General features: G+C 37.9%; 1 protein-coding gene across 1 annotated transcript; it reads right to left on the reverse strand.

The window, feature by feature from the left end:
- Positions 1-4357: 4357 nt before the first annotated feature.
- LOC139710145 (craniofacial development protein 2-like) lies at positions 4358-4954 on the reverse strand. Its single transcript, XM_071622076.1, has one exon. The coding sequence runs from the start codon at positions 4952-4954 to the stop codon at positions 4358-4360; it is 597 nt and encodes a 198-aa protein (XP_071478177.1).
- Between the last annotated feature and the right edge of the window lie 12073 nt (positions 4955-17027).

Consider the following 17027-nt stretch of genomic DNA (forward strand, 5'->3'; position numbering starts at 1 on the left):
TGGGTTACATCATAAATTCTTCAGAAATGGTCCCCGTGCATCCCCCCCCCCCCCAAAAAAAAAAAAAATCTACGATAGGTCAAAGGTCAAAGATCAAGTGAAATACATGCTCTCCTATTCATCCAATTAAACCTAGGTCAAGGAAGGTGACCATTCAACACATTTGTGACAAACATGCCATTATAATATTTTGCCAATTTTGTGAAAATGTAATCACACATTGTCCACATGTACTATAGACCTATTAGGAGAATCATGCATTATGGCGGAGGCATACCAGTCGTCATAGCGACATTTCTAGTTTAATATTACAACGAAGATTACGACTACTATTAGCAGTTGGTAATTAAGTGGTGTACGAAGACTAACTCAAACAATACATCATTATTTGAGTGGCTATAATGTACAATTGATAAAAACCCAATAAATCTGTTTTTTTTTTCAGGTTATACAGTGCGTATCAAAAAAAGGTAATCCAACTTTGGCGGGCTACTACTTTACAATTGTCAGCTATGGAGAGCTCAATGTTTTAATTCTAATGATATCACAAACCATCGAAAGCTATGCTGCCGGCTGAAAGCAATAACAAATTTACTTATTGTATATTATAGAAAGTAACAAGATTAATGCTCTGTTACTGGGAATTTGAAAACAATAATGACATTGTTTCCATTCCTGTTGTGTCGTTGGTTGTTGGCGTGTTTCCTTTCAAAGAGTGAAAGTAGTAGTAGGTTAATAGATGTCGGCGTTAAAGCTTGTACAATATAACAATATTGGTCACAGTTTATTATTCCGAAGGTTCATTTTTTCCCCCAAAGGTTCATTATTCCGGAGATTCGTCATGATATAGATAAACGGGCCCAAATTAGTTATTGCTGAAAGCAATAACACATTTACTTCTTGTATATTATAGAAAGAAAGGCCACGCGAAAGCAACAAGATTAAATGCCCTGTTACTGGGAATTTGAAAACGATAATGCCATTGTTTCCATTCCTGTTGTGTCGTTGGTTGTTGGCGTGTTTCCTTTCAAAGAGTGAAAGTAGTAATATAGTAGGTTAATAGATGTCGGCGTTAAAGCTTGTACAATATAACAATAGTAGTTATAGTTTATTATTCCGAAGGTTCATTTTTTCCCCCAAAGGTTCGTTATTCCGGAGGTTCGTCATGATATAGATAAACGGGCCCCAATTTGTTATTGCTGAAAGCAATAACAAATTTACTTCTTGTATATCATAGAAAGAAAGGCCACGCGAAAGCAACAAGATTAAATGCCCTGTTACTGGGAATTTGAAAACGATAATGACATTGTTTCCATTCAAAATTCAAAATGGTCACCTTCCTTGACCTAGGTCTAATTGGATGAATAGGAGAGCATGTATTTGGGAATTTTAGGACTTTAACTTGACTTTGGCCCTTTCATAAGTTTATGCATTAAGTAATTTTCAAGGTATGGAGAAAAAGTGCAATTTTTGTATTGAGTAGAAAATTGTTACCATTTTCATCTGGCCTTTGACCCTAAAATTCATAAGAGAATCACTGTCAGGCAGAACATGCATAAATATGTACTAAGTTTCAAGATACCATGAGCCACTTCCGAGACATGGAGGAAGAAGCAAGTTCAGCACTTTCTCTTGATCCTTGATCTTTGACCTTTTTGGCAAAAAAAAAAAGAAATTGCCAGAGAATCTCTATTTTGGGTTATACATGCATACACCAAGTTTAAGTCCTGCTGGCATTGCATAAATATGAGGGAAATAGTAAAATTTTGAAGTGTTGCCCTTGACCTTTGACCCCATGAACCCCAAATTCCCTAGATAATCACTTCCAGTCAGTACATGCATAATATATACTATGTTCCATGAAGATCTCTCTCTCTAGTCACGTAGCATACAAATATGCAGGTGTGGTTCGGATGAGAGAACGCCATTGTCTGCGGTCAGCGGCAGCTCTGGTAGCCTCTGTAATGCTTGCTCCAGTCACCTGTTTGATGTCATCAAGCCAGCTTGCTGCGGGTCTTCCTCTTTTACGTTTTCCCTCAACCATTCCCTGGATGATTGTTTTCTGCAGGCAGTGATGTCTGGTAGCATGGCCAAAATATGTCAATTTTCTGGCCACAATATCAGCCCGTAGTTTCTTTTCCACTCCAAGCTCCTCTAGCACCCATGTATTTGTTCTTCTTTCTTTCCATGGTATCCTCAGTATCCTACGATAGCACCACATCTCAAACGAATCCAGTCTCTTCTTGTCTGCTGACTTCATTGTCCAGGATTCTGAGCCATATGATGCCACGGCAAAGGCTGTAGATCTTAGTAGCCGGACCTTGAGGGAGGAAGGGAGTTTACTTTTCCAGAGCTTTGTCATACTTTGTACCATATTCCGGGCCATTGCTAGTCTTCGTTTAATCTCCTGTGAGCAGTCCCCTTTGGTGTTTATGATGGAACCCAGGAACTCGAAGCTTTCCACCTCTTCAATGGCATCACCATCTAGAGAAAAGACACCATCTGCAAAACTCCGTTCTCCATCTACAACCATGATCTTAGTCTTTCTAGTATGCAGCATTAGCCCCCTCTCTTCACTTGCTATTTTTACTGCTCTGAGTAGATCCATCAATTCTCTTCTGTTGTTACAAACCAGGGTGGTGTCATCCGCATACCTGAGATTTGTTACCCGTTGGCCACCTATTGTCACTCCACCAAGGAAATCTCCCAGGGCATCTCTCATAATCCGTTCAGCATAGATGTTGAAAAGCTGGGGCGATAGTATGCATCCCTGTCTGACACCTCTACCAATCTTGAACCATTCTGTGTCACCTCTGCTTGTTCGTACTGTAGACTCTTGATCTTTATATAGCTTGCTAATGAGCTTCACTATATGGCTAGGAAAACCCATTTCTCTCATAGTGTTCCATAATTTTGCATGACAGACACAATCAAAGGCTTTGCTGTAATCTATAAAGCACAGGTAGAGTGGTACAGAGTGTCCTCGGCAATTCTCAATGATGTTTCTGATGTTGATGATATGGTCTCTCGTGCCTCTTCCTGCTCTAAAACCAGCCTGCTCTTCAGATATCTCATTTTCCATCTGCCGTTTCATTCTGTTGTTGATGATCTTGAGTAGTATTTTGCTGGCATGGCTTATCAAACTAATGGTGCGATGGTTTGAGCACTCCTTTACATTTCCTTTTTTAGGTATCGGGATAAAGACCGCTCTTCCCCAGTCCTCGGGCCATTCTACATTCCTCCAGATTCTGTCACATAGTTTCCACGTGATGTTTATGCCTTCCTCACCAGAGGCTTTCCATAACTCGCCTGGGATATCATCCCAGCCTGGTGATTTCCCGTTCCTAATTTCTCTCATTGCTTGGCGCACTTCCTCCAATAACGGGGATGGTTCTAACTCTTGTTCCCCTAGGTTGCTGTTGGCAGAGTCTGCCTGGGTCTTCTGCTCGTAGAGCTCCTTGCAGTACTAGGCCCATCTGTTCTTTATGTCTGTGCTCTCTGTTAAGGTGGTACCATTTCTGTCATTGATGACATCTGACCTTGCTGATGGTTTTTGAGTCATTTTCTTTGACCAGAGCATACACCCTCTTAGAATCACTCCCTGCTCTTTCTATCTCCTCACATTTTCTCTCAACGAAGGCACGTTGATCAGCTCTAACTGCTTTTGACACTTCTTTGTGTTGTCTTCGCCACTCAGCCATATCCCCTCTCTTCCTCGCATCCTGTCTCTTGTCAGCAAGTCAGTTCTAATGTTGTTCTGGATAACCATGGTTGCTTCTTCTTCTTCTTCTTTGGGATGACCTCCTTAACTGTGCTTAACACTGCTTCTTTCATTCCTTCCCACAGTTCATTGGGAGACAGCTCTTCATCATCAATCTGAAGAAGTGCCTGAAATCTATTGCTCACACTAACAGTGTACTGTTCCGGTATGTTGTCTACATCAAACCTTAATGGTGGTGTCTCTTTCTTCTTTACTTTGAGCTTTAGTTTCAGCTGTGCAACCAGAAGCTGGTGGTCACTCCCACAGTCTGCACCTGGTCTTGTCCGAACACTGAGCAGTGAAGAGCGCCATCTTCTTTTAACGAGAATATAGTCAATCCGGTTTCTTACATTGTCCCCGGGGCTCTTCCATGTCCATAGTCTTCGGGGGTGCTGCTGGAAGAAAGTGTTTCCAACAATCAGGTCATTAGCTTGGCAGAAATCTTCCAAACTATCTCCACGTTCATTTCTTTCTCCCAATCCATATTTTCCGACGATCTTAGACTTGGTCACTGATTTGCCAATTTTTGCATTCCAGTCTCCCATTATCACAAGAACATCTTTGTTCGGAATCTTGTCAAGAGTATCTTGGAGCTGATCATAAGTCTTCCATGGCTTCATCAGATGCAGTAGATGTTGGCGCATAGACCCGGATGACGGAGATGTTAAATGGGTGACCTTCCAGTCTGAGAGTAATAATTCTTTTGCTTATTGGGTTGAAACCCAAGAAAGACTTAGCCGAGTTTTTGTCCAGGATGAAGCCTACTCCGTGTTCCCTCTTTCCGCCGTCTTTGCCTGAATACACAACTGTGTAGCCATCTTCGGTAGTGAAACGACCTTGGTTGAGCCACCAAGTCTCTGAAATACCAAGCACACTGATATTTTGTTCTCCCATTCGGGTTATGATGATCTCCATCTTGTCAGCATTCATTCCTTGAACATTCCATGTCCCTATAATTCTAGGTTTTCTCAGGTTTGTGCTGCTCCTTTCATGCACAGGATTATCGGCAGTATATTCTGCGTCCTTACAGCTGTGCCTAGTCGGTGCAACACGCTCCTCTTCCCCAGTAGCCATTGACGCATCATCTGGCCTGCGGGTCCCACCATCAGATGCCGGTTTTCCACAATGTTTACGAACTCTCATAAGAACTATCGTGGCCAAGAAAATGCAGTGGGTGGCCGGGTCCTTCTGCATTGCTGGATGGCCATCGTTGACTCTCCAGAGTCGATGCCCTTAAGATAGATCTTGTTTTTAGTTCCACCAGGGTGTCCAGCCACCCTCCTCACCATTCTCCAGTTGGAGACTGGTGGGTTTGCCGGTTTAGTCGCCGACAATCCGACCCTGAAACAGGTTGTACTGGGCTACAGGGTACCAGTAGCAGATCATCCTGACCTGACATGAAGATACCTTGAACAATATCCAAGATACAGAGAAAAAAAGTAAAATTTTAACATTTTCACTTGACCTTTTCACATTTGACCTTAACCTTATGACCCCAAACTTTTACCAGTGAATTTTAATACCTGTATACACTAAGTTTCAAGAAAATATCTTTAGGCATTGCAGAGATATGAGGGAAATAGTGAAATTTTAAGCATTTGACCTCGACCTTTTGACTTTTGACCTTGAGCATGTGCACCCAAAAGTTGATAGGCAGAATTTCACCCCCAATACACATACATGCCAAATTTCAGGGTTTTTTTTTTTTTTTTTTTTTTTTTTTTTTGTTACGCTGTCCACAAAATTCATTACGGACGGAGAGAAGGACGGACGGAAGGACGGACAACCCGAAAACATAATGCCTCCGGCACCACTTCTTGGCGGAGGCATACAAAAGAATCTAGATTACATAGGTGAAGTAATCTTGGAAGATATGTAAATATTGATATGTACGGTATTGAAACTGTCGTGTTGATTATCCTTATGGTACGTTTCCACTCTCGTGGCATTCACTAAGCTGGGTCCACTTTCTCGATTCGCCCGAAATCGTGGTCTTACTCGCGGACTAATCGTGCTGATCATCAGATAATCAAATCTTGATGTCAGTCAAAGACATTGTGTTGATCGTAGTAATTTTTCAAACAGTCCAATAATTCTTCTACGATCAACACGATTACCACCATAGACCTCAAGATGTGATAAGCCATGATAAGATCACCACGGTCACTCGTAGACTAAGAATCGATTTGTGGTAGATAGTATACATGTATTAGCATATCGAGACTCGCGACAATGGCAACCTAGTGAAAGTGTTTAACGTGCAATGTCAATAATCTTTTGGGTATCGATCATGCACATTTATAGTTACTCTATCTAAAAAGGACCGGCGGACGAGTAGGGCATGGATATCTGAAAACATTGGATGGTGTATTTAACTCATGCATGAGTTGTTATTCCAGCGGAACTTACATGCGCTCTATAAAGTGGATTGCACGTCAGATGCGCCTATAGCAGATACACTTCAAATCATTTTAGTAAATTTATCTAATTATAATAGATGTCTAATTTCTGTGGAAAACATGAAAATATTGTATTCGTTGTGGTTAAACATTTACACTCTGAATATGTCTAATGTTTAACACATTAGTCATACACAAACATCCTTGAACACAAACACACACAACACAAAAGTATACAAACCTGCATAAATATAAACGTGATATATATATATATATATATATATATATATATATGTATATATATATATATATATATATTTATATATTTATATATAGATATAGATATATTATATATACATAGTTATAGTATATACATGCACACATACATACATACACGCATGCATGGTTAATGTTCCCTCAGACATTTCCCTCATGTTTTATAGATCCATGGTCTACTTAACCATAACATTTTTTTTTTCTCTCTCTCTCATTTTTGTATAATATTGATTATTAGTCACTCCTAACGGATTCAACAACCAAGTTTACGTTGTATTGCATTTAAATCAACCCATGTAATAAAGTTAAGTGCATGAAATCATTTTTTATAAAAAAAAACAGAATTTGAAAGCGACTGGATTTGACTTGCAACTATTCGTTTTTATCAATGCCATTCCTTGGTATTTGTAATCTATCTATTAGTTTCTTGGCAATAATAAACGTGTGAGCAATATGTTTAAAAACCATCAGGCGAACCACCAAAGAATGAGAACACGTATGTGCGATCTTATCTTAAAAAAATAAATTGATTTCCTGCTAGAGCATGGTGAGAAATATTTCGCTTGTGCGGTATACATGTAACTCTTATTTCGACATCTAAATAAAGCATTCGAGTTTGATGTTCCATGAATGCATTAATGGCGTATTGAATAAATTCACGAAATTCACGACTGAGCTCATTTCCCGTGCATGAATGCCTGTGTGTGATATTGGAGGTGTGAGTATGTGTGTGAAGATGATCAGAAGAATGAGAGTTGATGAAGAGAAGTTTGATTAATATCGATATGTTGGAAACCCCTATCCAGGTAAGCCCGTTTCGGCCGTCATGAAATTACACCTCTCGTAAGGCCTTTATTCTATTTGATGAAAAAAGACGTAAACTAAAAGTGAAGCTGAGTAGATCAAAGGTGATAGCGAATAAAAGATTTAATTTGCTTTCATATTCCACAAGATGTAATGATATTTAATCAATAATTTGGATGTAAGAAGTGATAGGGTCTCATACTTGCAATGATTATTATAGTATTACACGCGTTACGCAAGTGCGGCCGTCGACATTACCCTTAAATTTCTGTATAACCGTATTGAACCTTTTCCCTTTAATGTCGTGTAACTTTTAAAGGAATTGGTGTATTGAATAGCCGCTTTCACATAATAATACTTATTTATGGGGTTTAACTTAAGGAAAATTCCGATGTTATTTGTAAACAGAAATTAAATGTATGGAAAAAACATTACTGAAATCTGTATTTCTTGGGAAAAATGTAAAAAAAAAATCCTTCCTTAGTATTTCATAACAACAACTATTTATTACATAAAACGGGGTATCAACTTGTAGGAAATCTAATTCTCTTTAATATGATACCATTTTTATGGTAATTTGATATTCTTAACTAAAGTTATTCAAAAATAATCCGTATCCTAGCAACGGGCGGCGGCCATCTTAGAAGTATGCAAATTAGACGCACGCGCAACCCTTTTTCCGCTGGCGACAAGCAGATTCGCAAAATACAGGTTCTGACGATCTTCGAACACATTGTAGATTTTTTTTTTGGGGGGGGGGGTGCACGGGGATCATTTCTGAAGAATAGTAACCCAGTATGGGCCGACATGAACTACACAGATACTTCCCTTCATTTTGTTATGAAAAAGTAAGATAGCCATGTTTCATTTTAAACTCTGAAAGGCCATTTAACAAGTTCTTTATTTCTTAGGGCTTTTAGCATAAGATTCTTCTTTTTTTTCACTTTAATCTTCCAATAAGAGGAAACTGTCACGTCAAATTTTTTTCTTTAACTTTTTAATATCAGATAAGTTGTGATTTTGGAGGGAATCCAAAAAGACAAGAAACTGTTCATATGGGAAGCTGAATGGATTGAGTTTGGTAACACAGAATAGAAAAAAAAAAACATTTTTATTTCATATAAGGAATAGAAAGTGTAATTTTTCTTTCTTTCTTCGCCGATTTCGATGAGATTTGATCAATAGATAGCAGTGATCTACAACAAACCCCAGATACAGAACCTACGCAAATGCGCGCGGAGACATTATAACCCTTAAAATAATATTGCTGTAAAACCTATTGAACCTTATCCCCTTTAATGTCGTGTAACTTTTAAAGGAATTGGTGTATTGGAAAGCCGTTTTCACATGATAATAGCTATGACTGGGGGATAATTTTAGGAAATTTCAAATGTTATTTGTAAATGCATATTAGATGTATGGAAAAGAACATTATAACCAAATTCCCTATCTTTTTAGAAAAATGCTAAAAAACATAATTCCTTCCTTAATATTTCATGACAACAACTATTTATCCCATCAAATGGGGTATCAGCTTGTAGGAAATTTAATTCTCTTCAAAATGATACCATTTTTATGGTAATTTGTTATTCCTAACTAAAGTTATTCAAAAATAATCCGTCTCCTAGCAACGGGCGGCGGCCATCTTAGAAATATGCAAATAAGACGCGCGCCCAACCTTTTTTTCCGCTGGCGACAACCGGATTCGGAAAATACAGGTTCTGACGATCTTCGAACATATCGTAGAATTTTGTTTTAGGGGGGGTGCACGGGGACCCTTTCTGGCTGCTAGACTATTTCATCCGTGTTAAAATGAGTTCATATCTAGCTATGTCAGATTCGAAAGTCGATTCTCACAATGAAAAATTAATCTAAATATTGAAGATTGTAGAATTACTTTCACTTCTGTGTCAAACTCAAATCGTCGCTCTGTTTCACAGTGGAAAAGCACCATGTGGATGATACAGATGGTGATGATGTTGATAATGATGGTGACGATGATGAGGAGGATTGTAGTGAAAATGATGACACGTACGACAAATTTGATAACAGTGATGTTGTTTTTGATGACGATGAACACAATATTAGATTCTTTAAGCCAGAGTATCTGCAGCATCTAATCAAATCGCAGGTTCCGCAGTTTTCCAAGATGCTGATAAACATCATAAATTATTATGTGCCTTCCCATACTTCACCAATACTTCGAGGGAACAATAGATGACGGTATCATCACCAAGGCATTTTCGTAGTATTTATACACAACCCTCCCCTGACAGATATCTCCTTGTTAGTTGAAAACTTGAGTATTTCATGTATTCTCATATTGTCTCATTTCATATACAGAACACCCTCACTGTCTTTACAAATATTGAATTGTTGACATTTCACCCACCCAGATATTGTGCACTGGTAGAATCCTACTGCCCTGAATTCTATTACAAAAGTGGTTCCGTAGACTTTCGCTTGTGTCACAATTTAAGAGCCTCTGTTCGCAATGATATTCTGACACATTTGAGATGGCTGCATACTTAAGCTCTTCGATTTTGAAGTATTTGAACTTTTGATCAATTCATCCGATTCATACGACAATTGTCTTCCCCATTGAGGATATTATGATTTGAACATTGTTTGATGGCTTTCACAGCGTTTGAAGTGGCGGTAAAGTGAAACTATAATCTATGAAAGGAAAACTAAAAGCAATCAAATTACGAATGGTAGGCACTTGACAAGGGCCTGCTCATGATGACGCTATGTGCGTCACTAAGCAGCTCAAAGAGGAAAAAAGTACCTTCAGTTTGGCCATGTTCAGTTAAGGATTTATTTGTCATTGCCATCAAGGAAGTAATTAACATGATTAAACTGGAGGCAAGAAACCATAGACTTACTGTGGGATGTGATATTTCTATACTGAAGAGCGGCCTCTCGGAAAGTATATCAGGATTTGTTCATCACATTGGAGAATAGACACGTCAGGACATAATAACTGAAAAGTTACGATAAGGCTCGTATAGGAAACGCATACATAAAATCACAAAAACACACACATACACATACATGGTGGCATACACCAAGACAAACCATGTCACGAGAGAGAAGATACATCGCTCGGCTCATTTATACGTGTCATATACAGAGATAAAATCTGACCGCGTAGCCTGTATACTTCATTAGGGAGTATGGGCTACATAGATGCAATGCATAATCATGTTTTATATATCTAGAATTAATCATGACCAATATTAACCCATTCCACAGTGAATTCTGAAATGCCCATAGACTTAATACACAGGCCACCAGGTTCCCGTACAGAACGGGTTAAGAGGGGCGGATCCAGGAATTCTGTAAAGGGGGGGGGGGGGGGGCGTGACTAATATTTCTGGTGCCACTTCCGGGTTTCATTTCATGTTTTTTCTTTTTATTTCTTTTGTTTTTAACGAAAAATAAAGGGGGGGGGGGTGCGCCGGTTGCGCCCCCTCTGGATCCGCCACTGCGTTTTAAAAGATGATGGAGTTGCTTCTTGTCATTATCATGATTACAATCATTGTCTTTTTTGTCATCACTGATGTCGTACACGCTGATCAAGTGTGATAATTGAACATTGTGGTATGTTACTGTTATCAGAATAATAAAACTTTGAATTTGACAGAAGACATTACACAGGGAGAGATAATACGTACACAAGTAAAGAATACACAAAATAAACAAGACAAAGTCATAAAAAGTTGACAATGAATGCAAACACAAACATTACATAAACTCTGTGTCAGGGCAAAGGTATATGCAAGAAAATATTATATCTTTCAGAAATTTTGTTTCTTTGCATTTCCACAGGCAGAGCAATGGGGTATCTCTACATATTTACCAAGAGCAGTCATTATGATGTCCTCCCCTTAATATTTAAACAAACAAACAAACAAACAAACAAACAAACAAACAAACAAACAAACAAACAAACAAAAGAAAGAAATAAAGAAACATACGAACGAACAGAAACTCTGACTGTCTCTGGTCTGCATACTACACCGAATATAACAAATATGTCATACCTTCTAATTTAATGACTTTTGTTGTTCAATAAGCTCTTCCTCCTATTACCTTATCGAAAGTGAAGTATGTTAATGTAGGTACTCACACATAACTCATGTCTCTATTTACTACGTATATGTATTATGTATGATAGATTTTTGTATAGGCCTACCTATACAAATCCATACATGCAAAGATACATACATTATACATAAAAGCACACACATGCTTATTGATACAAACTTAACGATGTGTGAGAGTGTCTGTGTGTGTGTGTCTGTGTGTGTGAGGCTGTGTATTTGTTAGGAAAATGAAGGACTGGAGTATATACAATTAAAAAGTAAAAACAAACAAACAAACAAACAAATAAACCACACTGACAACACATGTCATCTTACAGTGAAAGTTTATCTTTTTTATACACACAAATGTGATCACGTGACACACTGGCGGGGCTTTTAGGTGCGCAGCCACGGGATTCGTTATTCCCCTCTCGCCTGGCGTGTGGCTTCTGTCGCCATGATGGAAATAGACTCTCACTATTCCGCCTTGCCGCCAGCTGAGTCCCACGAAGGAGGTGCGATATGCCTCCTTGGTCCCATTCATTCAAACTGTCGTGGTTAATGACATGAACATATAAATTCTATTTCAGTATAAGCGTTTCAGTATACGCGTTTCAGGCCATTACAAAGGCTATGTAAACAGTTCTCTCTTCTGAAAATACAATGACTGACAAATCTGGAATAACAAAACAACAAACATGTATCATATTTCCACACGTCCATTTGCACGGATCCACGTATTGTATGCCTGTCATTGGAAATGGCAACTCCGTGTGATACATTTATTGAAGTGTTCGGATATCTGCTTAAGTCACGAGATGCATTATAAAGATCATCATTAACAAAGTATATAGTTAGGAACAATTTTGATATAGAAAGATACAAAAAGAAAGACAAATATTCAGAATTCTGACAAAACCGTAAAAACCGTAAAACGTGATCTAATTTCGCGATAGATCGACTGTGTCTATACTTTTTCCTAATTTGGTCGCAGTATGCACTTTGAATCAAGTGATTACTCTCAACGAGTGATTACCCTTATGAACACTACAGCGTTAATTAATTTGGAGTGACTTGCACTCTCTTGGGACATGAAACTTAACAGAGCGAGTGATGATCATGACAACAGGTGGGGCATGTGTGATCAATGACATGGCTCAATATTATATTAACGACGGACGAAAACAGCTGCAACAATGGACATAATCACGATTACATGAGGCAATCAAAATTACGTGGGATGTCAAACCGATGTGAACATATATTCATAAGTAATGATGGAAATGGTCAAATATATATTACCAAAAAAAAAAAATTCTAGCATAATGAAAGAGCACTTGACTCACCGCTTTCATAAAGCAGAGGAAATAATTGCTACCCTTAACATATCTCAGTATCAAGTTGATGGAATGTATAATTTTCATGAAAAATATATATTTTTTTTGGGAGGGGGATTCTCTTTATATTTTCTTTATATTGTTATCCACATATGACGTCATAATCTCTAGTAGTCTCCTCATCCAGCGGTTCTAACACCAAAACTTTGAGTATTCATAACTTTTGCATCGATTGTCCAATTTTTCTCAAACTTTCACTGATCTGTTCCAATGATGTTAATACTTTCACTCAATCCACATTTTTCTTTGGGTTTTGGTTTCCTTTAACAATTTCGAGCCAGGACGTGATCGTGCTGGTTTATCTACTTTAGACGTCAGATATACCATTGCAACAAACGCATCGGAGCTCTGCATGTAAATACGCGAGAGAAGACCATGAAGACCATGTAACAAGGGAAAGGATGGAGGATCCTGCTTTGTTAAAATGAATAATGAAGAAGATCGGAACCCGAATATTAGATATCCTTATGTTTGTGTTGATTTGATAAAGCTTAGATGGAAGATATGTCACTGATTCCAAGTGATGACAGTCATTAGATTTGTGTTTACGCCACCAAAGCCACAAACACTTTGACTCAATTACCATTATGATTTCTCCCATGGCCCGTTGTAATACGCATTTTGTCACACTGGAACTTAAAAAAGAGAGTAATAATATAATAATGTGACCTTGACTGCAGTCTATCCCCAATGTGCGATATGATCCCATGCACGGTGCGTGTGGGTTAAATTGTCATACAATATTCTATTTTACATGTTTCTCTTTCTAAAGTGCTGATAGTTTATATTAACACCACTCAAATATAGAGTTGCATCTCGACTTCAATCAGCCCTTTATCTGCCAGAAAACATAACCTCTGCTAAACACCAGAGGGATTTTCCGAGGGGAAGAGAGAGAAAGAAAGGGTGAGGGGGGGGGGGGAGGAAAAAAATCGGGAAAAGTAAGGTGGAATCAAAGTAGGGTATCAGATATGTGTATCAGCGATGAGTCCCGCGGGACCGCTACCAATGTTCATAATGTTTGTAAGTAGAAATTCTTTTCATGGACCGGGAAATAATAAATATTTATAGGAATGGAAATCAAGTCGCTGTGCCAAAGAGGACAAACCAGGCCTTCCTCATCGTTCTTCACCAAGCATCTTTGCCCAGGTTCACCGACCTGGTTTCGTTGTGACACTCATTAGGTGACAGGTTGTTGTTTTTTTTCTCATATGTTTCAACCAGTTACAAAAACTCAGTCTTTCCATATCATACTATTATAATTACTCAGGGTTTCACTTCTTTTTATTCAATCTCACTCTTCCCACAATAACTCTAGATCTCCATTTTTGAACTTCATCCATAAACTGTTTTATATAATTATTATTCGTTTAGCTCTGAATATGTTTAGCGCAAATTGGCAGCAAGGGTTTTAAAATCTGTTTTGATAATCTTATCCATACTACTTTTAAAACAAAAAGGTACCCGCGTAAACTAAAAGATTCTTGGTTTGTTGCAGAGGAGTAAAAAGTCCTATGCCTACTATTGTTGTTGTGATTGCTGTTGTGTTATTGTTTGTTTTTGACTGCTTATTGTTAAAAGCATTTCTATACTCTTCTGTTTAGCTATAGACCGATTCTGTGACGCGCTATGTGTATTTTTGGCATGGGCAGCGCCATTACTGCTGTGTCTCAGCCGACCCCCCGGCCCCCTCCCCTCTCCCCCATGAAAAACTGATGCATGGTTGTTTTAGCCAATGGGCGTGTCGTACTGAATGCGCGAATGCTTGCTTAGTGCGCGAACCTTTGTTATAAGTGCGCGATAAACATGTTGCCCGTGGGGTGGGGGAGAGGGGGGAGGGTCGGTTAAGACACCTCAAAATGAGCTCATGGCTGCGCCCAGTGCCACAAATTGTCTGCTGCCCTCAACGAACCCGAATAGGTCTATATAGGTATGCCACAAAGGAAGAGAAAGGAAGAAGGGGAGGTGAGCAATAGAAAATGTTATACACAGTGATGTAAAAGGACTGACAAATTCATTAACAGTTTACCGTATTACATCTTTGACATCAGTCATACAATGTCTTTTGATAATGTTTTCATACTATTATTTGATTATCTCTTTCCGCAAGCAGGACATGAACAGTCCTTTTGTAGGTCTGTATGGATTTTCTTTCCTTTTTTCCCCTATATTTTGGTAGATTGCTGTTGATGGTCAAAGGCTTTTAGCACTGTTGGCAAAGTTTTCTCTTTATAAAGTTGAATCTTCACTCAAATACCTAACATTCTGAAATGTTTAAAGTATGTAATTATATCTTTTTACTTTTGTGTTTTGTTTTTCTTTTCTTTAGGCCCATATGCATTTTTCTTTCTTAAAAAAAGTAGATTGTTTTTCTTTTCTTTAGGCCCATATGCATTTTTCTTTCTTTTAAAAAAAGTAGATTGTTGCTGATAGTAGTTTTTTTAAACACTGCTGACAAAGTGTGCACTTTATAATAATTATTAAAATCCTTCATTTATAAAGCGCATAATAAGCACATGCTTCTCTATGCGCTCGATCTGCACTGAAACACCTCACATTTTGGAAATGAGTTAATGTTTAAAGTTCCTTTTACTTTTCTGTTTTGTCTGTCTATATGTATTTTCTTTCTTTTTTAATGACATTGTTGTTGATTGTAAAACGTTTTAAACACTGTTGGCAAAGTTTGCTCTGAGAGCTGAATCTACACTGAAACCTAACATTTTGAAAATATTTCAATGTTTAAATTACATTTAATTTGCGTGTTTTCTTTTTCTTTACTCTCTGTTCATGTAGGTATTCATTTTTCTTGGCTGAAGTTTATAATGAATTCTTGCCAAGTACTCTGTAATATGCAAGTTTTCTACACCTGCTATACACGTCTTAAGTCTTTAATTCTTTTATCATTCATCTGCATCTCATTCAATAAATCATGTATATTTTGTTAAAAAATGAGATTCTTGGGTTTGAGTACTTCTTGAAGGTTTGATATCTTATATCGGAATGAGTTTTAATCAAAACGAAATTGCTGTCGTAGAATCTGGTTAAAAAAACGATTTCTTGTGAGATCATCGTTCTATACGTAATGAATATTTTAAATGCACGAAAGGGGTTTACGATTATGCAATAGTAAATTAATGTAGAAACAAATCACTGAATATTTCAGCCTTAACATGCATTAAAGGGATGGTACACTATTGCTGGAGATGAGAATTGGGCTTTTAACTTTTGCGAGATACCAAGAAACACTTATCATATAGTTCAGAACATACCATTTTAAGAGGAATTAAATGTTTATTTGATGAAAATCGGGTTTGAAATAACTGAAACATCCAAAAACAAAGTAAAACAAAGCGATCGTAATAGAGTGTGGGTCCCACACTTTATTAGAATCGCTCTTTTTTGATATCTCAGCCATTTTAAAACCAATTTTCATCAAATAAACGTTGAATTACTTACAAAATTACATGATCTTCCATATTTCAAAAGAGATTTCTCATTATCTCACCAAAAAATATTAGAAACCTGAAATTAGGTCACAACCAAAACTATACGATCCCTTTAACGGATGCAATACCACATCGAATGTCTGAAATATGAGGAATTTTTAATGTATTCTTAGCATTTTAATTTTCCCCAGATTTTTATGTCAACTAGTATGGTTGCGTGGTATTTTGATTCTGCGTTTACATAATATTATGTGATTCTCTGTTTATGTAAGATGATAATACTTACGCTCACTTTCGTAATGCCATTACAGGGATAGTACAGACGGAGATGAGAATTGAGCTTTTAACTTTTTTTGTGAGATACCAAAAAGCCACATGTGAAATAATACAGACCATACCATTCTTAGCATTACAAAAAGTCTACACGCGAACGGTGACAAACAGATAATGAGCTATGACGTAGATCCGTCATTTGCATACCACCAATCACAGTGCGTTGAGCGTTAAAGAATAATACATATTCATGATGCAATCACGCGCCGCAAATGCTACGTTGAGCTAATGTATTAATGAAATCTAAATAGTAATAAAGACGCGCGCACCTATTGTCACGTCACGAATTTGCATACGCGCTACGTCACGATCACGCGTTGACCCGATGCGACCTCGTAAGACCAATGGCATTTAGCCAATCAACGTAGCGTATTTAAGTGAGAAGCACGCAGGGACGCGCAATTGCTTTAGTGTATGAACATATTGGTGGGTTATTCACTCTGGGCTAAAGTGACATGGTTTATGAATATCGAAATGGTACCGATGGCGAAGTTTCACGAAATTCCTCCAAACTCAGTATAAAT

Source organism: Diadema antillarum, unplaced genomic scaffold, assembly GCF_040938485.1.
Source record: "Diadema antillarum isolate AM-2024a unplaced genomic scaffold, OU_Dant_1.0 seq00001504_RagTag, whole genome shotgun sequence".
Classification (NCBI taxonomy): Eukaryota; Metazoa; Echinodermata; class Echinoidea; order Diadematoida; family Diadematidae; genus Diadema; species Diadema antillarum.